The sequence below is a fragment of the Setaria viridis genome, chromosome 1, assembly GCF_005286985.2.
Source record: "Setaria viridis chromosome 1, Setaria_viridis_v4.0, whole genome shotgun sequence".
Taxonomy (NCBI): domain Eukaryota; kingdom Viridiplantae; phylum Streptophyta; class Magnoliopsida; order Poales; family Poaceae; genus Setaria; species Setaria viridis.
The window spans coordinates 28,244,857-28,270,645 of record NC_048263.2 but is presented as its reverse complement, the minus strand read 5'-3'; the positions used below and the strand labels follow the sequence as shown (position 1 = coordinate 28,270,645).

Here is a 25,789-nt window from a genome sequence, read left to right as displayed (position 1 = left end):
TAAGGTCACAAGACTTTTGGAAGCTAGTCATTCAATTGACAAACACTTACCATACAGATTTCATCAGTGTCCAGCCTGTACATCGCTCACCAGTTTCTATTTGAGTCAAAATAACATTGACTTCGCCAACAGGGCCGTATTGCCGTTACTATGCACATGTTATATACCGATAAAAACAAATATATATAGATAAGATAAACCGAAATGTGCAGCTGCCATTAGTTCCCCAACTAGCCAGCTCTTATAAACGTTAGGGAATAGGGGTTCCCAACAAAATAATTTCGAAGATAAGATAAAATCAAATCATACATGCCAAATCTCAACCATATCAGTCCTATCCAAACCTTCTCATACCCATCACAGCTTTCGATTTTGTTCTTGCGAAAGTAAATATTTTGATAACGCAAAAATCATATTCACATCAAATCCTGCCTACTACTTCATTTCAACATGTTAAATGCACTAGGGGGAAAAAAAGTCCCAAAACCAACTCCCACAGTGACGATTAGCTGGCATATGTGAAATTGCTGGCTATACAAGGCAACAATAATCCACTTCATTGATATAGCCCCTATCCTTTTCCAGCTTGGCAAAAACCCTTACCAAGAAACAGATTAAGGACGGGATAACCTTCCGAAACGGATAAAACCATCCGGCGTGCTGTCTCCCTGCCGGCGGGCCATTCGCCATAAACCACCCGACGCCGGCCACCCCCCGCCCCCGCTCCCGGCCTTTAAAACCCCCCGCCCCCCGGCCCTCCCTTCCCACCTCATCCCGTGATCATTTGCCTGTCCCTATCGCTCTCCCTTCTTCCCTGCGACCAATCCGCGTACTCGTTCCACCTCCTCCTCCTCGGCCCGTCGCGCCGCGGCAGCCATGGAGGGTGACGGCAAGGAGGCCGCCAACAAGCGCCTCGACTGGGCGACCATGAACCTCGAGAGCGGCGGCGGCGTCGCCGGCGAGAAGGGCGACGGCAATGCGAGCCGGAAGCCGCCGATGAGCATCTTCCGGCTCTTCCTGGCGTGCATGGTCTCCGGCGGCATCCAGTACGGCTGGGCGCTACAGCTCTCCCTCCTCTCACCGTACTCCCAGGTGAGAATGAGATATCATCTGCTACTTGTCGTCGATCTCTTCGTATTCTCCTGTGTGTGCTTTGTTTTCTTTTGTCTACTTGATTTGAGTAGGCATTGTTTTCATCTATCTTTGTTGCGCGCTGCAGACTCTTGGGATCTCCCACAGCTACGTCTCGCTGACATGGATCTGCGGGCCTATCGCCGGATTTGTGGTAAATGCATTTTCTTTTACGATTTTGATCTTATCGTTTATTCGGATAAATGCAAAAAAATTATCTTTCTTAATCCTCTCGAAATATCGCGCTAGTATGAAACGGCTCACGTACGATTTTATTTCCATCTTTATGGAGTAGCATTGATTGCCGAGTTTTTACCGGAAGGTATATTTCGGAAGGATAAGATAGGATAGAGATAAATTACCAAGGGATCCGTTATCGTGCGTCCAGTCATCTCCTTGCTTTTTCTCCCATCCCCGGGATTAATGGGCTCATTGATTCTGCTGGCAGGTGCAACCCATCGTCGGCTACTACAGCGACCGATGCACGGCGAAGATTGGCCGGCGGCGGCCCTTCGTCCTTGCCGGATGCATCATCATCTGCCTCTCTGTAAGCGCACACATCACGCCGGTCTTTTCCAAGGCGATTCCTTGTTGGCTTTCTACAGGCAGTAGCGATTTCCTCGGATCCTTTTTTAACTGACTGATGACGCTGGTGCTCTGGCCAGGTCTTGATGATCGGCTTCTCGGCGGACATCGGACGCCACCTCGGCGACACCAAGGAGCACTGCAGCACGTTCAAAGGCTCCCGCTGGTCCGCCGCCGCCGTCTACATCGTCGGCTTCTGGTTCCTCGACTTCGCCAACAACACCGTCCAGGTACGTCTGTTCACTCTTCCAAGCACGTATGCAAATCCTTCTGAATTTTACAGAGATGAGCCTGAACCATTTTGCGAATCTTGTCATTTCAGGGACCGGCTCGCGCGATGATGGCAGACCTTTCCGGTGAGCAATTCCTTCGATCGTGTTCTTATATTTGAACCTGATCACGCTAACATGAAGCATGAGCACGGATGACAAAAATTAGTGATGCTAATGTTGCAACTGTTGTTTCCTGCAGCTGGACAGCATGGTCCCAACGTTGGCCAGGCGATCTTCTCCTTGTGGATGGCTCTCGGCAGCGTCCTCGGCTACTTGTCCGGTGCCAACGCGAAGTGGCACGAGTACGTCGCCTGATTTCATCTCATAAAGAAACATTCATTTTTGTTTGTTTTTTTTTCCCAAAGCGTTTGCCCTGGTCGTCGGCTGCTGATGTGTTCTTGACGCTGGTTGACTGATCAGGTGGCTCCCGTGGCTCAAGACCGCGGCGTGCTGCGACGCCTGCGCAAATCTCAAGGGTGCCTTCTTGACTGCCGTGGTGAGCTCTGACTTCTGAATTCCACGTCCTCCGGTCTCGTAGCGTGTTCGTTATTGCTTCTTCTCAACGTGCTTGGATCTTTGGCGTTTTAATTTTGTCTCCTTTTTTTTGGATCAGATCCTCATTATCATCAGCATGTCGGTTACCTTGGCCCTCGCCGGCGAGGAGCAGCTTGCCAAGGACGACGTCGACGTCTCCTCTGGCGGCGCGTGCTCGGCGTTCGCCGATCTCTTCAAGAGCCTTAAGAACCTGCCACCTGCCATGTTCAAGGTGCTCGCCGTCACGGCCGTCACCTGGGTACGTACGCACATCCATTCATCCACCCGCACATCGTATCTTTTCCTTCGCACGCGGAATCTTTGACCCTGACATCGCTCTCGACGGGTTGGCTCGCAGCTCTCGTGGTTCCCCTTCTTCCAGTACAACACCGACTGGATGGGCCGGGAGATCTACCACGGCGAGCCGCAGGGCGCGGGCGGCAAGGCGGACGCCTTCGACGCCGGGGTGCGCGAGGGCGCCGTCGGCCTCCTCTTCTGCTCCATCGCTCTTGGCGTCACATCCTTCCTCATCCCCAAGCTTTGCCGGAAGCTCACGTCCCGGGTCGTCTGGTCGATCAGCAACCTGATGGTGTTCGCAATCATGACGGTCATGGTCGTCCTTGGCATGATCTCCATGAAGGGCTACAATCCCTCCCTCACCGCCAGCCTCATTGGTCCTGACAAAACGTACAGGGGCATAGCGCTCGCCGTCTTCGCACTCATCGGCATCCCGCAGGCCGTAAGTTGACGCGCGTTTCTGATTGCTGTTTCATCCGAGTTCGTTCGTGCTGCGTGCTTACTGTAGTTCTGGTCGAATCGTTTTGTGTGCTTGCAGGTGCTGTTCAGTGTCCCGTGGGCCGTTGCGTCTGAGGTTGCCTCCGAGGAGGGTGGAGGCCAAGGTCTCACCATTGGCGTACTCAACATCGCCATAGTCCTTCCGCAGGTAAAATTTCCTTCTTTACCATTGACTTGTCTTCAAGCATTATTGCCTCTTTTGAGCACAATAGAACATTACTGATCCCGTGTTGCCCTCGTGTTCAGCTGGTGATCGCGCTCACCGCTGGCCCAATCGATGGCGCCTTCAACAAGGGCAACACCCCGGCCTTCGGCATCGGCGCTGCCTTCGCCCTGATCTGTGCGGTCCTGGCAGTCGTCCTGCTCCCCAAGACGAAAGGCTTGTCCAACGCCACCCTCATGGCGGGCGGGCACTGATCTCTGGCCGGTACGGGTACGGCAACACACTGGCAGTGCCGAGGTAGATCAGAAATCCAGCATCTGCGTCTTGGTTTCTGCCGCACCCAATGCAACACACATATAAGGAAAGGAATTAAATACTGATCTAAGGAGGAATGCATGGTTTAGCTGGCTATTGTGTGATAATCCCGGAGTGTTGTCAATGTCAAGTCTGTTCATATATGAGGTTGTGTTCAGCCTCATGTTTATCTGCGTTGAATTCTGCTCTAGGTTTTCCCTTGGACATTACTACTTTTACAGCAGTAGAGGGCGAGGTAGATCTCTCCAAATGTTTTGCACAATGGAAATATATCTCAAGTTCTCTCTGATGTAATCGTTACAAGCCTACGAATGAAACGCATTCTAAATACTTCTTTTTCGCTTGATATACGTAACATGTGAATGATTTCGTTTGTATATTGGGACAACCTTCGTTGAGTAAACTCTCCTACAAGTCATTGGTCTTCCTGGAACTCATGAATCACGATATCCTGAAACTCTGCCAAAGGACTTCGTGGTCAAAACTTTTACCGTGCCATATTGTTGGCAATCTGTACCACCAGACGCAGAAGACTTCCTGGTCAAACATTTTATTGGCAACCTGTACCACCAGATGCATGTTTCAGGAAACTGTGAGCGAGGCATGCATGTTTCTATGTGAACGGCCTAAGAGCCAGACGTCAGTTAGCCATCTCCATCTCCATGCTCGTGATCGGTAAGCTTGCAGTGCACCAGAGCCAGATGCAGGGCTCCTTGCTGCAAGGAGCAGGACAAGCCCATGTGGGTTACCCAGCGAGACGGTTAGGCTTCTTTTTCGTCGCATTTCCCAGAAAGAAAAGAATCGTCCTGAGCCTTGCCAATGTTGACCCTGTGCTTGTGCTGACAAACAAGCGTGGCCCAGAAGAACATGCAGGTTGCTGGCAGTGAACATTGTTGCTGGAGCAAAGTTTTGGCAACAGCCCGCTGATTCCTCCAGCCGAACCCTCAATCAATATTGGGGTCTTTACTCTTTACCTAACTTGGTGCATCTTGTGACATACTAGTATCATTCTAAGTTTCACGGGATGACAGTGAATTTCTCAGTATATGGCAACTCGTAATTTCAGATATCACCAGTTAGGTCTGGCAGCTGTAGATCTCAGCTGTTACTAGCCAAAAGGAGAGATATGGCAACTCTTAACTTCAGATTTTGCTTGCCAAGAGGAATGCAATGCAGAAGCTGTTAACTCGTGGATTACAGGCTTGACGATTTTGCTGGCCTGGGTGATGATCTGTTTCTGCGTTGCCCTCGGCCATTCTTGGCACGCGTTGATGTGTCCTAATTCACTACTGAATCAGCAGAGATTTCATAGACGGTCACCAAATCTCTGGGATCCGGAAAGCAGGTTAATGCACGCTCCCCAGTCATTTTGGCCTGCAGTGCACTGTGCACATGCTCAGCCCCTGCTCTCAGGCTACAAATAGGCGGCCCCAAAGAACGGAGCCGAGCACACACCAGCAGCACGCATCCAAAACGAAGCGGCGCTACTGCGCTAGCTCTCGCGCACCACACGGTTCACGGGGTTCGCGTCTTGCAAAGAAGTCGCAACCAAGTAGCTAGCCTAGGCAAGTCTCGGCGTGCGTGTTGCCACGGGAGATGGGCTTCAAGATCATCGTGGGCGCCCTGGTGCTGGCGCTCCTGGTGATGGGCGCGGCCGAGGCCCAGATCCTGCCGACCCCGTGCTGCCGCATCGACTGCTGCGACGGCAAGCCCGAGTGCTGCGCTGCGGGCCCCTATATGGCGGCCGTGGACTACGCCGCCGCGGCCACTAGCCCGACGGCCGATGTGGACGGCGTCGTCGTCAGAAACGCCAGGGCTCGGCCGGCCGGTGCGGGTCGCAAGGTCGGCGCCGGAAACTAGAGGGAGGTCTAAGTAGTAGTAGCTCGCAGACCTCTCGTCCTGGCTCGCGAGAGGTCGGACGCCGGGTACTGCTCCTTCTGTGTGGGTGTGTGTTCTACTTCTACCTACCTACTAGTATGTTGCCGGGCAGCGTCTGGCTCTGGTGTTTTTTTTAAAAAAAAGACAGGAGGGGTTCGGTGCCCCTACTGATTAAATATATATATAAAAAGCAAAAAAATGAAGGAGCAAGTTTCCAACAAGAAGAAAACAAAGGAGAGGCCTAAAAGAAGGAAAATAAAAGAAGGATAAAACTGAAGATAGAAAAAAAAGGAAAAAGAAGAGAAATTCCAAAAGCGAAAAGACAAACAATAAAAAGGAAAAAAGCCTAGAGGGATTGAATCCAGACTTCCAAAAGATGTTGATGTCTTGGTTTGATCCTAAGCAGGAGGTCTTTAAGTTCCGAAGCGAAATTCCGATTGCAAGACAAGCTGAGGGGATAATATTGTTAAACATCCAGTTGTTTCTTGTTGTCCAGATGCTCCACGCCATCAAGACTATAATCTCCATAAAAAATGACACTCCCAATTTTCTTTTAAGTTGCTCTATTATGTTCAAGATCGGCCTTGTGTGTACATATGTAATCCCAATACTTCTCCAACAAGCTTTTGCAAAGTTGCAGTGGAAAAATAAGTGATATACCGTCTCTCTTTTTTGCCTGATGCAGAGCTCGCAGTGGTAAGAATCAAGGGCCATCTGTTTTCTTCTTAGGATATCTCTTGTGTTTAGCCTGTCCAAAGCAGTAACCAAAAGAAGATTTTGTGTTTTTTCTGACATTTTGATCTCCACAGCCACCTGAATGTTTGGTGGACATTTCTAGTTCCCATGATTGATTTGTAGGCCCTCTTTGTAGAGAATGAAGGTGACCCCCAGATATAGGACCAGGTATCATTGTGTGTCACCAAATGAATGTCCGAAGTCCATTGTTGCAAGGTCAAAAACTGAGTATGTGCCTCTATTGATAAGGGAGTGTTGAAGTTTTCTATGAGACTTTGTTTTTCTTTGACTGCCTTGAGGGTTGCATTTGTGTCCTTTGCAAAAGATAGCAGTTCTGGGAAGAGTTGCCCTGGAATTGCTCCTTTCCACATGTCTTTCCAAAACAAAACGGTTGAACCATTTGCTATTGTAACTGAAGCAATTCCTTTGTATGTGTCTTGTAGTTTAATTATGTCCTTCCACCAAAAGGAACCTCTAACTTATCCTCCTGGTAGCTTTCCATTTGAATAATATTTGTTCCATAGTAGCGTCACCCATGGTGTATCTTCTTTGGAGTAGAATTTGTGTAGAAACTTCAATAACATGACTTCGTTATGTGCAGCTATGTTTATTACACCTAACCCTCCATTCTCCTTGGAGTGACAAACCATATGCCAGGCTGCCTTTGATGGTTTCTTAGAATTTTGATCAGACCCCCTCCAAAGATAGTGTTTTCTAAATTTGTCTATCTGAGATATGACTCCCTTGTGTAGTTTGATAGTTGAACAGAAGAACACCGCAGATGAAGACAATACTGAATTAACCATTTCAAGTTTTCCTCCCTGACTGAGAAACATAGACATCGTTTTTAGCCTTTTTTCCATTTTTTGAATGAGTGGCATGAAGTGTTCAATTTTTGGTTTTACTGACCCAAGTGGTAGGCCAAGGTAGGTGAATGGAAGAGATCCTTGTTGACACTCAAAAGACTGTGCCAGAAATTGCAGCCTCGCCTCTGAAATATTGATGGGCATCATCACTGACTTAGCGTAATTAACTTTGAGGCCAGTTGACAGAGCAAAAATGTGTAAGACTTCTTTCAGAACCCTTAACTGATTAGGACAAGCTTCCATGAAGAGAAGAGTATCATCAGCATATTGAACTATTGGGAAGTTTGTTCCTGCCCCTTCCTCGATAGGTAGCTTCAGATTCCCCAACTCTTTCTTGTGGTTAAGAATGGACTGTAATAAATCTGCCGTTAGTACAAAGAGTAGAGGTGATAGAGGATCCCCCTGCCTATATCCTCTTTTGCAGTGAAAAACTTTCCCAGGTACCCCATTCAGAAGTACTGATGATGTCCCAGAGCACAAAATTTGTTGGATCCACTTAACCCATCTGGTGCCAAACCCTTTGTGCTTTAAGATTTCTAGTATGGCTTTGTGCTCAATTTTGTCAAAGGCTTTTTCAAAGTCCACCTTGAGGACGACTAGTTGTTTTTTCGACTTTTTGCATATATGCAAAAATTTAAAAGCCCATGCTAGGCAATCTTGGATGGTCCTTGTTTTGATGAAGCCATATTGATTTTTGTGAATAAGAGACCTGATGACCTGTTGCAGCCTCTGTGCTAGGAGCTTTGTTAGTAATTTGATGGTGGAGTTGAGCAAGGATATCGGCCTAAAGTCTCCAACATATAGAGGGCTTTCCTTTTTCGGAAGTAATGCAATGAAGGAGGAGTTGATACTCTGCAAACATAAGTCCCCATCAAAGAAGCATTGTACTAGTTTATAGAAGTTCTGACCAATGACGTTCCACGTTTTTTTTAAGGAATTCTCCATTGAAACCATCCGGTCTGGCTCTGGTGTTAGGAAAGGTTGCCCGTTTCTTTCCTGTTCCATTTTAGCTTTGTTGCTTTGGTACTGTAATATGTAACTCAACGTGTTGTACTGAATCTGTGTTGCCTAAGATGGATGCACAACGGCCCCGTCGGCGGATGTGTGGTATCAAAATTTATGTAAGCGTGTGCATGTTCAGTGTGCAAGAGTTTCAAAAGGAGTTTTCTTTTTGGGAACGTGTACGTTGTGGCCGGCTGCAGAGGTGCATACACACGCCTGAAGCCATATCTGCTAGGTGGTAAGATTTGAGTAAAATACATGAATAGCCATTGTACTGTTTCAGTTTTGCTATCATACTCTGAAAAGTGTAAATTGTGGCCACTAAACTTAATTGTATGTATTCGGAATTAAATTTAGTTGCCTGGTCATCAAATGCTATCAAATTGTGGTATGTACATAGCATTTTCAATTTTTTCCAACATGTATCATTGACAAATGTTTACATGTACAAAGATTGTAAACACACTAGAAGCTAGATGGTCAACTAATTTTATTGCTCATGTTTCATGGATCTCTAATATTAATTGTTAGCAATTTCAGCTGGTAGTCCTAGATTACTAGGGTATTTGTGATCGGCAAGAGAATCGAAGGTGAGAACATGCTCAAGCGGAGAAAATCAAATCAAAGTCACAGACAAAATGAGACACTGAGGTGTTCCCTTCCCCGCAACCACCTGCCTCCGCCACCCCACCGGCGACGGCATCCTCGCCGGCGGCAAACCTTCCTACCACCCGCGAACCCAGCTCACCAGCCACACCACCAACCAACCTTTCCCACGCAAACCAGGAGGAGGAGCTCGACCTGCTTCTTTTCTCTTCCCCAGAGTTTGGGGACACATCACCGAAGAGGCCTGAGGTTTCCCCGTTACCATTGAAGCGAGATGACACTGAGAGGGAGCACGACGCCAATGTCGTGCGACGCGCTCCGCTAAGCTCTGTTGTAGTTAAACCGGCAAGGCACCGCGTGTCCTACAAGGAAGCACTACTGAAGACCCAAGCTCACAAGCCACGCAGCCTCTGCAACACGGCAGCTAAAGGCCATCAATGGCACGATGTCCTGCCGCGCAAGGACACCAGGAGCAGGAAATTAGTATGGTCCAAGTTAGGAAGTGAGAGTAAATGCACTCAGGAGGGCAGGACAAGAGCTGGTGGGGTGTGGGATCGCCTTCAAGTTGACACATCTGAGGGAAACCTCTTAGCTCTGCTGAAGGCCAAAGCCGGGAGGCACTGCTTCAATTGCTTCGCCTCCAACCACCAGATTGCGCAGTGCCGTGACCCCCCCCCTCCGCCAAGTGCTTGTTGTGACTACGGTTTGGTCACAAGGAGCGGTACTACAACACGAGGAGGGAGGAGAGTAGGAAAAAAAGGAAGGAGCACGTGCAGAGGGTGCCGGACAAGAAGAAGATGGACTTCCCAGAGTTCGTTTTGGGCGCGCCGGAGCATCGTCCTCAGCTGGTGGTCGCTTGCGCGGCCCGCACGCAGGAGATCAGGTACGCCGAGAGCCAGCGCGAGCTGCACGCTGTCGTCGGTGTGCAGATTGATGCACGGGTCCCCCTCGGAGCAAGTCAGGTGGCCCGGGATGTTCGTCAGCAACTTCACATCCCGGACTGCGCATTGGAGGTGCAAGCTCTGGGCTCGGCAACCTTCATTCTTGGCTTCGGGTCACCGGAGCTGAGGAATTCCATTCTCGCCATGCACATCATCCTGGCAGGTAGCACCGAGCTCTGACTGATGTCGTGGAGCCACCGGGTGCGTGACACTGTTGGATCAGTTCGGTACCATGCGAGAGTGTGCTTGGAAGGTGTTCTGAGTCATGCTTGGAATGTGGATTCGGTAACACAGCTTTTCTGTCCACCTTCTTTCATTAATGATGTGGACTATGAAGTGTTCAAGGAGGTTGAGAGCTCTTGCTTCAATCTCTGGGTCTGGATGGCAGATCCTAATGCATTGCCCAAGAAAGCCATTCTGAAGATTGAAGAGCCTTATGCAAGAACCGGACCCACGGGGCTGCCAATTCTTCGCCATGAAGCTGCGCGCACACTGGACTACGAGGTGCTGATTCATCTGGAGCGCGTGCTGGACTATGCCCCTTTCCAGGGCAGTCCGTCTCATGCCAGTTACGAGAGTGCAATTAGTGGCATCCCCGACGACGACCTGGAGGAGGAATGGCTGATGCGCCATTTCTTCTCATGGATCCCCGGTGTTCCAGATGGGGAGCGGTTGCCGATTCATGGTGGGCGTGTTCCGGTGTGTGACCGCCTTGGAGGCCACCGGGACCGTTCACCGCCGGCTGATGGAGGTGCTGAGGGCAGTAGGAGAGGCGGTCGCCCGTTCCGTCAGTTCCCGCAGGCGACGTGGAGGGACGTGCTAGGTGGCGGGGGAAACGGTCAACGACGTAGTCTGGCTGGAGGCTACCGACGAAGAAGACATGCACCGGTTCAGCTACAGTGGAGGGAGAGGCGTGCGAGGGCCCCACAGCATGGAGCAGCTGCTGCTACTACTCCAGCACTATTCAATGCTGATGGGAAGGAAGCACTGTTGCCTTTTCCTGCTGCTGCTATTGATAGGGGCTTCTATGGTGGCACAGTGGCTGAGAGGCAGGCAGCTGACCCAATGCAAGACGAAGTGCTACTGTGCACGCAGCAGCTACTGAAGTAGGGCTGGCAGGGGTCAGGAGATGGGCAGCCAAGAAAATCAATTGTTGCTTTCCCTGAGATGGAGTATGCAGCTGTACAAAGGATTGCCAACAGAGATATGCAAGCAGACCCGATGTGCATCCAAGCACAACAAACGGTGCAGGACTTTTCAAAACCCCCGCCCTGTTACCTGGGACGCCACTCTACTGAGCCGAAAATTAAAACAAGAACAATCGTTGTGCCATTCACCGTTGTGGATGTGTGTTCTGCGGAGGAAAACTCTGATCCAGCATTTGTCGGTAGAGAAATAGTGCACCGGCCTGAGGAATGTGTAGCAAATTAGCAGGAAAGGTTGAGGACTGAGTTTCAAGTGATACACCCTGGAGATCAGACGAGCAAAGTGCAGATGCATATGCAGAATGATGAGGCAGACACGAGCGAAGTTATGTGCTGCGTGGAAAGGGAGCTTCTAAGGGATATGGCAGTGTAGGAGTTAATAATGCAAAGGTCAACATATTCACCATTGGAAGATGCAGGAAGGGAAGCTGATCAGAATGGCACGCCTTATTGTAAGGATGTTGATCTAACTCCAGGAGAGCAACCACAGACACAAAGAAATGGGCTGGACAATCCGGGGGTCAACACCAAGGATATCCACGCTATTGTCGGGCAGCCTATAGGGAATGCACAGCTGGTGCCCCCGCCGGAACAGATAGTAGCACAAGGGCCATCGAAGCGTCAGCAGAACACACCAGTTGATCAAGCTCATCAGGATGCAGACTTACAGTCATTGCAATCAGGTGTTGCCCAAAAGAGGCAAAAGAATTCTGCATTTACAAAACAGCTACAGCCACCAGTTCTGCTACTGTCTAATGCATACCCCAAAGTGAAGACAGCAACAGCAGATAGAACACTCAAACCCAATAACCTCAACAACAGGACACCGTCCTCAAGGAAAAGTGCTAGAATTGCAAGCAAGGGGAAAAATGACATGACCATGGAAGAACAAGCAACAGCTTTGCTGATGAAGAAGTGTGGTCTGCTGCAAGTAAACAAGCTTCCTGACTCCCCGACACATACCAAATTCAGCACACAGTTTACTGAATCACTTGAACAGGAAACAGTTGGGAACCTCAGGGAGGCTTTTGGTCTTGCAAATGATCTGGTTACCATTGCTCTCCATGCTGAAGACTGAACAGAGCAAGAAGGTTGAAGTGGGGAGGATTGTGTTAATGTCTATGTGGGTCAGTGGCCTATGGTCTAGGTTGCTTTGTACTAAGTACCCTGTGTTTGGTGTTTGTGTTTACACTAGTGCAGCTCCCCACCCCCCTTCTCAGTGTATGGTAGTATCTATCATTTGTGTTCCTTGTGTACTAGATGGTAACTTGTGTATGCTCGGTGTGTATTAGTGGTTCTCCATTATGGTAGCTTGCTGTGTGCTTGGGTCTGTCTCCCAAGCAAGGTCTAGTTGGAGTTGTATCTGTCTCAATATGAGTAGTCAACGTTGTACTGTGCTAAATTGGAATGTGAGGGGACCAAGTAACCCTGTGAGAAGAGGAGTGGTGAAGGACTTGGCCCAGGATACTAGATGCACTATTGCATGCCTCTAAGAAACAAAAATTTAGAACATTGACACAAGCATTATTGCTGAGACCCTAGGGCAACAGTTTCTACACAACTAGGTACACTTGCCTGCTCAGCAAACCAGAGGACGGGTCCTGAACATTGACACAAGCATTATTGTTGAGACCCTAGGGCAACAGTTTCTACACAACTATGTACATTTGCCTGCTCAGCAAACCAGAGGAGGGGTCCTTCTAGCAGTCCACCAAGACTACTACAAAATCATTGATTCAAATATTGGAACCTACACTGTGTTAGCACTGATTGAAGCCACATCATCTTTATAGAGCTAGTGGATCACTGTGGTCTATGGACCATAAGGTGATAGTGATAAAATACAGTTCATACAAGAGATCAGACAAATTAAGCAAGGCATAACAAACAAGTGGTTACTGCTGGAAGATTTTAATATGATTCTGACAGTAGAAGATAATAGCAATGGTAACCTAAATAGAAGACTGATGGGGGAGTTCAGGAAACTTGTAAATGACCTTGAACTGAAAGAATTGAGGCTGAGAGGGAGAAAGTTTACTTGGTCTAATAACACCACCCACACAAGAATAGATAGAGCCTTTTGCACCATTGAGTGGGACCTCATGATGCCCAGCTGTGTGCTGCAAGCTACTTCTTCATCTGTCTCTGATCACTCCCCTTTGCTATTAACTGGACACTCAGACTGGAAATGGTATAGAGGCCTAAGATTTGAGAGTTTCTAGCCTAAGCTTAATGGATACAAAGAAATTGTCATTGAGACATGGAATAGAGATATTCAAATACAAAACCCATTCTTGAGATTGCATACCAACTTAGAGAGATTAGGGAAAGCACTTAAGAAATGGGCAAGAACTAAGGTGGGAAACAATAGGCTACTTCTGTGTCTAGCCAAACAGCTTATCCTTATCTTTGATGTGGTGCAAGAATTTAGGCAGCTGTCTGATCAAGAAGTGATATTGAAGAGGGACCTGAAAGCCAAAATACTAGGAATGACTGCAATAGAAAAATTGAGGGTGAAGCAGCAATCCAGGATAGCTCACATAAAAGCTGCAGAAGCTCAAGCAAAACTATTCCATATTCATCTCAATGGTAGAAGGAGGAAAAAACTTCATACAAGCCTTGGAAGTTGAGGGAAGGCAAATACACCTACATGAAGAGAAAGCAGATCAGATATTCCAGCACTTCAGTACTCAATTTGAACAAGTTCAGCAAAGAACACATACTATGGATTGGGATGTACTACAATTGACCAAGCTGTAGCAGAATGACTTGGAACATGTATTCACTATGGAAGAAGTTTGGGAAGTGATTTCTAGCATGGCATCAAAAAAGGCCCCCGGCCTAGATGGATATATCGGCTTGTTCTTCAAATCTGCTTGGGAATGGATCAAGCATGACATAATGGCAGTTATCCTCTATTTTTATCAGCAGCATGGGCAGCATTTCCATCAGTTAAATAAGGCACATATTGTCCTCATACCGAAAACACCAGCAGTAAAGAGCTTGAACCAATTCAGGCCAATAAGTTTGACACATAATGTTGCAAAAATAATTTCCAAATTGCTTGCTAATAGGCTACAACCACATCTGTAGTACTTGGTGTCAAGATCATAAAGTGCCTTCATCAAACGTCGAAGCATTCAGGATAATTTTCTATATACATAGAACCTGGTGAAATGTTTGCACTGAGCAAAGAAACCTACACTGTTCCTTAAATTGGACATCAGGAAGGCGTTTGATAGTGTAAGATGGGACTACATTATGGAGGTTCTGCAGGAGATGGAATTTGGCAATAGATGGAAGGAATGGATCACTACATTACTATCATCTGCATCCACTTCAGTCCTCCTGAATGGAGCTAGGGGGCAAATGGTTCAGGCATAGAGTTGGTTTACGACAAGGAGATCCTCTTAGTCCAATACTTTTTATACTGGTTATGGAACCAGTGAACAGAATGTTCCAGATTGCAGAGGCCCAAGGAATGTTATCCCCAATCCAGCATAGAATAACTAGAACAAGGCTCAGCATATATGCAGACGACGTTGCCCTTTTTCTAAAACCAAACAGTGAAGAGATTGCAGTTGTCAGGGAGGTTCTAAATGACTTTGGCTTGGCTTTAGGGCTGATCAAAAATCTCAGCAAAAGTGCCATCTACCCAATCCAGTGTGATGGGATCAACCTTGAGCACATCTTGCCTAATTTTCACTATCCAGTGAAGTCTTTTCCTTGCTCATATCTTGGGTTACCTCTTCACACGAGAGCACTAAGGAGGGTTGATATACAACCACTAATTGATAGAGTTGCTGCTAGATTACCCTCATGGAAGGGAAGATTACATAACAGGGTTGGACGCCTAATATTTTTTAACACAGTTTTGTCAGCCATACCAACATACTTCCTCACAGTTTTCAACCTAAAATCCTGGACAATTAAGAAAATTGACAAGATAAGAAGAGCTTTCCTATGGAAAGGGGCTGAAATAGTAAATAGGGGGCACTGTCTAGTTGCATGGCCTAATGTGCTAAAGCCAAAGAAGATGGGTGGCCTGGGGGCCTTAAACTTGGAGAACTTCAGCAGAGCATTAAGGCTGTGATGGGTGTGGTTTGAATGGAAGGAGCGAGATAGAACTTGCACGGGAGGGGAAGCACCGGTGACAGACATTGACTTGCAATTGTTCAGAGCTAGTACCTTAGTTACGGTGGGGAATGGACAAACAACATAATTTTGGAACTCTTCTTGGCTTAATGGCAAAGCCCCTAGGGATATAGCACCAAATATGTACAAGTTGGCATGGCGTAAAAACAGATCAGTGCACGAGGAGCTTCAGGATCATAGTTGGACTAGGGGCCTATGGAGAATGCAATCTGTAAATGAAATGGCTGAATTCATCGAGCTCTGGGATCTTGTCAAGGACGTGGTCCTTACTGACATGCCTGACAAAATTGTATGGAGATGGTCGGCTGACGGCCAATACACTGCAAAGAGTGCATACCTCGCCTAGTTTGCAGGATCTTACTGCCAATTCCAGCCGCAAGCAATCTGGAAGGCACAAAGGGTAAACATAGGTTCTTCACTTGGTTGCTCATGCAAAACAGATTGTTGACGGCTGACAGACTTCAAGCTAGGAATTGGCCATGTAATCCTATATGTCCACTATGCCAGACTGATGCTGAATCAGCAGTACACATGTGTATCAGGTGCACATTCTCACTACAAGTATGGAGCAAAGTCGCTAACTGGGCCAGTGAACTTGTCCAGATTCCACAAAGCGATATGGAATTGTAGGACTGGTGGTGTATGTCCATTGCTGCTGTTGCCAAGGAAAAGAAACGCTGAATGCTGCGGTGATCATCTACACCACATGGAATCTTTGGAAAGAGAGTAACAGAAGAATATTCGAGGGGAAACAATGCTCTGCGTTGCAAGTATTCTACCTCATCAAAGATGAGATTGGTCTGCGCCAAGCGGCATGTGGAGCTCCTATGATCGAATAACGCAAATGTTGTATCAACTCATGTTAAAAGTGATGAGCCGTAATTTGTCAATCATATAACAAGGCATGAAATTTGTACTAAAACTTCTGTTCTTCTTATAAGATGCGGCAGAGCTCCTGCCATTTACGTTTCAAAAAAAAAAGAGAACACGCTCAAGCAAGGCTCGTTCGTATGCAAGGATTTAGTAAGGTTTATGCCCCTGAGTAGGCGAGCTTCACCGACAAAGCAAGGTTGAGCTTCAGGCTTGTGGCGACATAACAAACTAGAGTTGATGATTAGGATATAGTGAGTTGGGAGTGTTTGAAAATTAAGAAACATCTCTGTTCATTCGTCGCTTTATTTTTGTGACATGAACAATGCAATCAGTAAAAAGCAACAGAGATGTGTCTTATTTGTTCATCTTTTAGCATGTGAAGATGAGGTTTGGGTGATTCGATCATCATGTGAATTGTCGTCTCCTTGTTCTCCACATAGATGAGTGATTGTTCTCTCGTCAGAATATAGAAGGGCTACAGATGATTGTTATAGTTGGAAGAGTCTGCATTAGAGAGGGATGTAAATACAAAAGAGAAAGTGAAATATCAAGAGTTCCACATTTATTCTTTTTCTTTTCTTTTTTATTCTTGATTCTTCCCTTATTTTATATTTTTCTATGAACTAAGTGTGCGAGTGCTATAAACACACTATTGTTTTTGTTTTCTTCAAGTTTTCCTTCTTATTTTCTGTTTTTCTATGAACTAAGTGCGCAAGTGCTATAAAGACACTGATATTTGATATTTATTTTTCATATTTTCTTCTCGTTTTCCCTTATTCCCTATTTATTTTTTCTTTTATTCTTTTATTTCTTCTTCCAGTTTTTATCCATTCTTCATCTATCTAATTCTCTTATCATATTTTTATTTAGTTTTCATTCTTTCATTCCTTACTATAGTTAAATTTATTCATTTACTTTTTTCATGGACTACCACATTTTTTGTATATCCACAATGTATTTGTTCCAAGTGCACAAATTTTGTTCCTTGACTTTATATAACTTATTCTATGTGTATAAAATACTTATTTTATGAGTTCATGTAATGTTTTCCAAATTAAATAATCCATTCTTACAAGCTATCAATAACCTTTCTAACTTCATACCCCTACTAACTTTAAAAGCGGAAGCAATAAGGACATGAAAATAATTCATATGTATTTTACACATGAATAATTTAACAATAGAAGACATGAAAATAATCACAATTCTATTTATACATCTATTGGAGTATAGTGATTTTATTTTATATGTATAAAAAGAAACACATACATATCATGTTGGAATACGCAATGTATATTTTGAATATTTTAGTAGTCTATCGGGATAATAAACCTTTCCTACGCATGGGATAAAATCTTCTTTTCATGGCAAAGCAAATAAATTCTAGAAGATATTTTGAATGGTAGGAAAATTCTAGTCTTTGCCTTTACAGTACCACATGGTGCCTGGCAGGGCATGTTGGATTTCTAGAGGGCTATGGTATGCTACAAGTGTACTGGCAGTGGACATGTTTTTCGAAATATGTTTATTTTTTCCCTTTGCAACACAAGTAGTGGCCAAAATGACTCGTTCAAGCTTTGACAATCCATAAAATGTATCAATACACCTCCACCTTGTCTACGCAAATCAACATGTGAAATAGCCAGACGTAATAAAGAACATGTGTGGAATTGCACTAAAAAATTGTAACCATTCTATCAATTTAATGTCGAATATTGGAATAATCAAGACTCATTTTTTTGATTCACATATCCACCTCGGTTCTCACTAACCTTACTTTTTTTTGGTTGCTCTTATTAACCTTACATCAGAGTGCAATATCGAGAGTTCCACATTCCTTACAAGTGTTATGAGAAGTATAGACAATACTTTTATAAAGGCTCTTTCACATTTAAGTCCTTTGCGAATCAACATTCTTCTTCTTATACGGTGTCATACCCTACATCATGACTATACGGTTCAGATCCAGAAAGAACAAATTGCCCCGCTCAAAACACGCTACACTAAATTATTACAAAATTAGAAAACAACTAAAAAAATAACTAATTCCATGTAAAATGGTCATGTGCCACAAAATTACACCATCTAGCATAATAGTTCCAATTTCACTAATAGTAACAAGTTCTATCTGCAAAGTAGAAAATAATATAAATATAATAGCCTAGTATCATGTAAGGTAATCATAATAATGAAATATTTTATAACACAGTATAGAACAAGATTTATTCATGTATCAAACCAACAAAAATAAATATTGAAAATGGTAAATATTGTCATCAGCTTCCTGCACATGTATGCACGTGCACGTATAGATACACATTAGCAAATACACCAATATCATTCTCTATCACATACTCAAAATCCTTCCAAAATACCCCCATCCTTAATGTCATAATTATTGATATTTTTGGTCAACTAATAACTGCTTAGATAGCTTTATAATCTTTTGAATATGAAGAAAATTAATTGCTTATATGGCCCTAATAGTTGCAAAGGATAATCATTGTCCTAATAGTAATTAACAATTTGATAAGACATCACAAATAGCATCTTGAAATAGCTTCTATAAAAATCACCGCAATGAACTAATAATATCTAATAAACTATTAGGTTAGAGATTGAAATTCAATTACTATTTCTCATTAACACATGGATGAATCATAATTGACTGATAATGTCAAGCCATATGTCAAATTCCCATATCCCATGACATATTTGACTTCATAGAGAGCAACACTATGATACAATTTCTTTGCATCATCTCTTTGTAGCACATACGTCCCATGATATATTTGACTTTACAGAGGGCATAGACGAAGGGAGAACTGATGCTAGACGAGCTACAATGATGATGGCATGGAATGTGGTGGTGGTGCTGTGGTGGAGCGAGAGGGGAGGATGGAGAAATGAGAGAAGATGGAAAGGAAGAGAGGGAGGTAGGGGAGTACCACCGCGCACCGACGACTGCCAAGGCCACCGACGGTGAGAACAGGCGATGCACGGTTCACCCCCACGTGGTCTGGGGGCGATGCGTGGAGGCTCCGAAGGGATCCTTAGCTCAGAGGATAAAAATCTAGCTGTTAGCTTTGGTGGATTGCGGCTCCTTCTCTAGGTGTGGATATAAGGGGAGGGCTAGGGAAAAGAGGAAGAACGACTAAGATATAGGAGGAGGAAGAAGAAGCAAGCCCTGCTTTTGTAGTGCCGAGTAGGCCAAAGGCACTTTGGTAATGTCACTTACAAAACTGTAGCAACACACCTGGTGTGAGCTTCTATGTATTTGCTTATGTAAGCATCAAGCTTCCAGGGGCAGACCTAAGGTCCATCGAGCCTAGGCACCTATCCAGGTTCCTTGTTGAGCGTCCTAAGGGAGAAATGACTCGTGCCATTGACAGCCAACTAAAACACATGTAGTCCAATACGTTGAATCACGTCGAGCCAGGAGATTGAGCTTGCCTCCTGCACGGGGCCTCGAGCATGCTTGCTAGCTGCGACCGGAACTCATCATCATGAACACGTGCACAGGCTTGAAGGCTTGAAGCCATTGCGACCTCTTGTCGCCGGCATCACTATGTAGCCATTGGCAGACGCGGTACAAGGAGATCAGCGCCTCCACAAGCATAATCGGCACCCATCTTAAGATGGAATTAATGTATCGCGATGACTAAGGCAACTATCCTATAGCGTATCTCCATGATTTTAATCTAAGATATCTAGGATAGCTTCCTCTTCTGTTGCATGCCACAACTTTCTGTTGCCACTCTTGTACTATATATCTTCACCGTTCTATCAGTGCAAATTGTTGCGTGTTTTCCAAACTATCTCACACTTTCAGGATGACAAGAAGCGGAACCCTAGCTAAGCTGGTTTTTGCTCTTGATCGCTACCGAATAACTAGATGGATGGATCATTTGGATCATCACTCTTCATTAGTGCCCTATTTACTTCTTCATGGTGTCTCCTCTGGACATACAGTACTAGACTTTTGGTGCAAACTGTGTTAATGAATTAGTGTGGTATTGAGACAATTTATGTGGCGTCTTTATTTTCCTAATGTATTTATATTGATATATTCACATGTATAGTGAACATGTTTAGTTCCAAAACTACCAAAGTTGTCAACTTTGCTTTTGTTAGCGGTCAATATCTTCTTAAAGTGTGCCAACTTGATCCTCTTCCCCAGGGATCCCAGATGAGGGAAGCCTAGGAGAGCCGCCGACTCCAACTATCGTCCATGTACGATACATACTAGATCTGACCAACTACCCATCCTACCTCCTCTACCTTTTTGACAGCCCATTTTTTTGTCTCAGTAGAGTCTTTCAGTGGCATGTTTCAGTCCTCTTCCCCATTACTTAGAAAAAGTGAGCCACCGGTTCAGGTACAAGATACTATCATTACCGCCTGGACAATTAGACAGCCAACCCGTAATCGCAACGACCCAATTGCAAGAGCGGAGCTCTACCAACTGAGCTATATCCCCCCCGAGCCAAGTGGAGTATGCATGAAAGAGTCAGATGCTTCTTCTATTCTTTTCCCTGGCGTAGCTGGGCCATCCTGGACTTGAACCAGAGACCTCGCCCGTGAAGTAAATCATCGCCCCTACGATCCAACCAATTGGGAGAGAATCAATAGACTCCTTTTCAGGAGCGATTCATCCTTCCCGAACGCAGCATACAACTCCCGTTGTACTGCGTGCTTCAAGTGTGCTTCTTCCCCCTTCTCCAAAACCTTTCGATTTAGAATGAGGAGAGATGGCTGAGTGGACTAAAGCGGCGGATTGCTAATCCGTTGTACAATTTTTTTGTACCGAGGGTTCGAATCCCTCTCTTTCCGCCCCCTCGGATCATTTGGGACTTTCAAATTGTAAGGAATTCTGACCCCTGGATTTTCTCATCGATAAATGTACGAAATAAATCCAATTTGTAAGAAAAAATTCCCACAAATTTTGGATTTTTACTCTTCACGCCTAGGATTACGTCCTGGGTCATTAGATAAGAATCCAAAGATAAAGAGGGAAACAAAGAATATCACTACTGTATAAACAAAAAGTTTGAGAGTAAGCATTACATAATCTCCAAGATTTTTTTGTTAAGGAATAGATTACCCATTTTTCCTTACTACACAGATCCACTAGGATGGGTTTTGTTTATTTTGACACCTAAAAATGCAAAAATCAATTCTTAAAAAAATTGCAAGAATTGCTTTATAATAAGCACTCTTATCAATATCAAAAATTAGTTTAGGTATTGTGTGGGTACCTAAAGGTACCTGCTCAACGTAGGTGCGGGGGGTAGAAAGGCGGATCCCAATTTATTGCTGCAGCTATACATTCAATGTAGAAGAATTTAAATTTTAGAATCGAAGGTTCATAATATAAGACTTCTCGGCTCTTATCCATTTCCATTTTTTTAAATTTTTTTGGAATGAATACATCATTCAATTCAATTTGGCAGACGGAATAGTAAAGATTTCATCGAAAACTTACGGCGGCTTGCCAAACAAACGCTAATAGAAAAAAGAGGACAGGCAAAACATCCACGATTGGGTTGAAAATGGCATAAGCTTCGGGTAATTTGGCGAAGAAAAAGCTAGTCGGACAAAGAACAGAATTAAAACAGATACATGTTAAACTAAGTATATTAGGCATAACAAGCATTTCGTTCTTGTAGAGTAGATAATTGGATTTTGATTGAGTTATTTTTCTAAGGGAAAAAAGCAAAAGAAAAGGTGGATTCCAAATCCTTTTTTCTTCGGACTTTCCCAAACACAAAATACCTCCTTGTATTCGCATTCTCAAATGAGAATGTTATTATGGGTTGCTCTGTTCACTCAGGCTAAAAAAATCCTGGGTCCGCCACTTAAGGCTTCTCTATGTGTACGCTGATATAAGTAGTATTGCTTTGATCCAGCATGTGTGGCCCCACCACACTGGATTATTATTTATAGCATTTCATAAAATTGGCCTAGCTCTGTCCATGTATGTCCTAGGCCATCAGTACGAGCAACCAAGCAAGCTCTCCGTAACACTACAGGTAGTCCTAGCAATGAACTTTTCCGAATGCAACGACACAAATTGAAATATTATGACCACATGGCTAGAAAAATAACCTTAGTACCGGTTATATTTTGCCCGGTACTAATGCTAATATTAGTACTGGGTCCAAATTTAGTAGCCCCCGAAGGTATTTTAGTATCGGGTAGTGTTATAACCCAGTACTAAAGGTCCTCCTAGCTTGACCTCCTGGCTATTTAACAAATTTTTTCTTTATTTTTTTGACACAAAACAATTTAGTACCGGTTGATAACACCAACCGATAGTAATAGGTTAGTACCGGGTGCATGATCTGGTACTAAAAGGATCATTTTAGTACCAATATAACAATAACGGTATCGCAAGGTTCAGAGTCGGTAATAAAGCTCACCTCTCCGGTAGTGGCCATGGAGTATGTTTCGCAGTCCAAAGTTGCCGTGAGTACGTACACACGTATCGTCCATACATGAAACGTACTGTCGTACTGCAATGAATCCACATGCAGCACGCTATTATTTCCCGTGTTCTTCAGACTTGTAGTTCAAGTCTATATATGACACGCCACTGTGTGACAGCACTACAAGAGACGAGTTGCATACTTGCATGCACCATTTGTATGCTCAAGCTGCCGTCTAGTTGTAGAGAGCTAGTCAACTAGAAGGAGAACTTGAACACCATGTCATGCTTGTACACCTGCCCCGGCCTCACGATCTGCGACGGGAAGCCCGGGTGGTTCACGGCGTCGGGGAACCCCTGCGTCTCCATGCACAGAGCGCCGTACCGCTCGTACACGCTGCCGCCCTTGCCCCTGACGCCGCCGAGCCCGTTGGCGGTGTAGAACTGCACGCCGGGCTGGTCCGCCCACAGCTCCATCGCCCGCCCCGTCGCGCCGTCCCGGACGCGCGCCACCGGCCGCAGGGACGTCGGCGCCGTGCTGCTATCGTCGGCGCCGTCCACGGCGTAGTTGGTGTCGTAGCCCGCGACGCCGCCGCGCAAGAGCTCGGCCAGGCGCGCGCCCACGGGTGCCGGCGCGCGGAAGTCGTAGGGCGTGCCGGCGACGGGCGCCAGCGCGCCCGTGGGGATGAGCGCGGCGTCCACCGGCGTGTACCGCGACGCGAGGAGCTGCACTGTCTCGCCGAGGACGGGACCGCTGCCGTGGCCGCCGAGGTTCCAGTAGGCGTGGTGCGCGAGGTTCACCGGGGTGGCACTGCCCCGCGCCGTGGCGTTCATGCGCACGCTCAGCACGTGCGGGGGCGAGAGCCGGTACGTCACGTACACGTCCAGGTCGCCGGGGAAACCTGCATTCACGTACAGCATCGCAAAGACAACGCATTAACCTAGCTAAGCCCGCCAGAGCAAACGCATTATATTGCTGGGTGGGAAAACAAACGTTTCAATGATGGCTACACCTACACTAGTGGATATAGTGCGCCTGGAATGAGGCTAGCTCACACTGCTGTTGCAGGTTGCTGCAGTATGGACCGTATGGTTGAGGAAAAGCGCAAATGCGTGTGCAGGAAAAACACCTTTTCCAATGTGATGACAGTGGACCACATATTGCTGTGGGCTGCACTACGAGGTTTTTCACTCCGGCACTCATGTACTGGGTGAAGTATTCCATACCATCAATACAAAAGGAGCTGTTCATAAGAAAGAGCATCTACATCTCACTGGATATTTCAAACCTAATACACACTCTGAATTTTAGGGCCAATCACCTATTTGATCCAATAATTCTCATCACGGCTCTGTTTGGAACAAATTAAATCTTACTTAAGACTAAAATAAGCTGAAATTGGAAGTCAAACAGCCTGCTTTTTTTAAGCTTCTCCTGACCACGCTTGACGCTTCTCCCTACCGCTCCTATTTTACTAAAACACAGAAGCTGAAGAGCTTCAGCTTCCCCTTTTTTAAAGGAGGTACTGTTAACTGTTCGACCTAACCTTAATATCTCCGATGCTCTAGTTGCAGACATTCTAAACGAACAATTCCACTGATCCACACAGCTAGAGTAAATGCGCTCCCACGAACAGATGCACAATGTTCCAAATAACGAAAAGGAACGAACACACTGTACCTTGCTCCCCATCGAAGCTATGGTAGTAGAGAGTGATGTAGGGGGAGTCGCCGCCGCCGACGTGCTCCATCACCGTCCATATGACCTTGCTGAATCCCCGGTGACCACCTGGTCCGATCCCAAGAACAAGAACAGGAACGAACGCTCAGTTTTTTTTAGAAAAAAAAGAAGTGAACGAACTAACAATCACACAGCAGCTCGGAGCAACAATCCATCAGCAGAGTCTCGGTCTCGGCCGGCAGTCTCTCACCGTGGAGCGAGTTGTTGCCGTCGTTGGGGTACAGCCGGTAGGCCTTCCCGTCCAGAGTGAACCGGGCGCCGGCGACCCTGTTGGCCACGCGGCCGATCAGACCCCCGAAGTAGGCGGTGCCGTTCTGCATGTTCGGAGACAAAGACAGCCAAGTGAACAATTTTGGAGCCGGATCCTATGATCGAGATGATCTCTTCTTACCACATATTCAGCGACGGTGTCGTAGCCGAGCACAACGTCGTCCAGGTTCCCTGCAACGCGAAAATCAGAATGCATGTCTTCCGTAGCCCCGGCTCCACAAAGAAGACTGTACAGAGCATGGAAGAGCAGAGTTATTACCCTTGGAGTCGGGGAGGACGACGGACATGAGAGTGGCACCCCAGTTGGTGACCTTGATGGAGAAGTCGTCGCCCCTCTTGAGCTCGTGCACGCCAACCGTCTTCCTCTCAGCCGCCGCCGCATTTCCTCCGCCGCAGAAGCACGCTGCCACGGCAAGGCACAGGGCAAGAAGAACAGGCAGCCGGAGCAGAGGCAGAGCACCTCTTGCCATCTCGCAGGTCAGCTACTCAGCTGTCGCCTTGGAAGCGCAGAGCCGAAGGAGGGGATGGGTTCGCCACGACACTGCTACTTGCAAAGACGGCTAAGAATTGAAGTGGCCGATCGCGTCCTTGCATTGGTTTGTGACCCCCCTAGCTACTGCTATTCTCAGCCGGAGGAGGACAGAGCTGCGTCAGAAAGCCACTGCGCGTCCAGCGATCTGCATCGTGTTGCGCGTTTCCGTTCGCCGCCTGCTACTAGTGCTAGCTCCGGCCTGGCGCATACACATCCGGCTTCTGGATGGATGGGAAGCGGCTGCCAGCGCTACTTGCATGCGGCGCTACTGGATGGCTCGGTGGTTCTGTGATCTGCCGGATCATCATCAGCTTCGGAAACTTGTGCGTGCAGCCGTGCTGCCCTAGATAAAGCCTCAAATCATCATTAATTTCTAACTCTAGCCTTTAATCTCTACTATTTAGCCCTCTTAAGGTGTTCATCCTAATTCCGCCCCTGCTTTTCAGTGAAGGTGTCCGGACGGATCGTGCCGAAACGAGTATATGCTACATTGCTACCCACTGTATGGAGCATGCCATACCTCTAGTGTGTAATTTACGCAAAAAGGTGTCATGGGACACACGGAAAAAAGTCCTAAGAACGACTCAACCACGGCACTGTCAGACGGTCAGTTACATGTAGAGACAAATGAAGCAAGCCCTCTGATCTGCATAATGCACCCCCTGTGGGTTTCTCCAGATTTTTTTCCTTTTTAAATACAAAACTTTTGCATGTATAGAGATATACCTATATATCTATTCTATGTGCATATCAAAATTTATGT

The 25,789-nt window shown here is 46.1% G+C and overlaps 2 protein-coding genes and 1 non-coding gene across 3 annotated transcripts; 2 read left to right on the top strand and 1 right to left on the bottom strand.

The window, feature by feature from the left end:
- The first annotated feature begins 755 nt into the window (after window positions 1–755).
- On the top strand, window positions 756–4,125 carry LOC117858716 (sucrose transport protein SUT5). The gene is made up of 11 exons (XM_034741845.2): window positions 756–1,092; window positions 1,220–1,285; window positions 1,580–1,678; window positions 1,797–1,946; window positions 2,039–2,072; window positions 2,188–2,290; window positions 2,409–2,484; window positions 2,602–2,781; window positions 2,881–3,261; window positions 3,358–3,465; window positions 3,564–4,125. Exons 1-11 carry the CDS (start codon window positions 877–879, stop codon window positions 3,732–3,734), a joined length of 1,584 nt encoding a protein of 527 aa, XP_034597736.1. The 5' UTR covers window positions 756–876; the 3' UTR covers window positions 3,735–4,125.
- A 16,676-nt stretch (window positions 4,126–20,801) lies between these two features.
- Window positions 20,802–20,889, top strand: TRNAS-GCU (transfer RNA serine (anticodon GCU)). Its single transcript has one exon. It is a non-coding gene; the product is annotated as a tRNA-Ser (tRNA).
- A 1,579-nt stretch (window positions 20,890–22,468) lies between these two features.
- Window positions 22,469–25,325, bottom strand: LOC117864830 (uncharacterized). The gene is made up of 5 exons (XM_034748919.2): window positions 24,754–25,325; window positions 24,616–24,665; window positions 24,415–24,538; window positions 24,165–24,272; window positions 22,469–23,385 (listed from the first exon to the last, which is right to left on the bottom strand). The coding sequence occupies exons 1-5, from the start codon at window positions 24,962–24,964 to the stop codon at window positions 22,742–22,744; spliced, it is 1,137 nt and encodes a 378-aa protein (XP_034604810.1). The 5' UTR covers window positions 24,965–25,325; the 3' UTR covers window positions 22,469–22,741.
- Window positions 25,326–25,789: the final 464 nt, after the last annotated feature.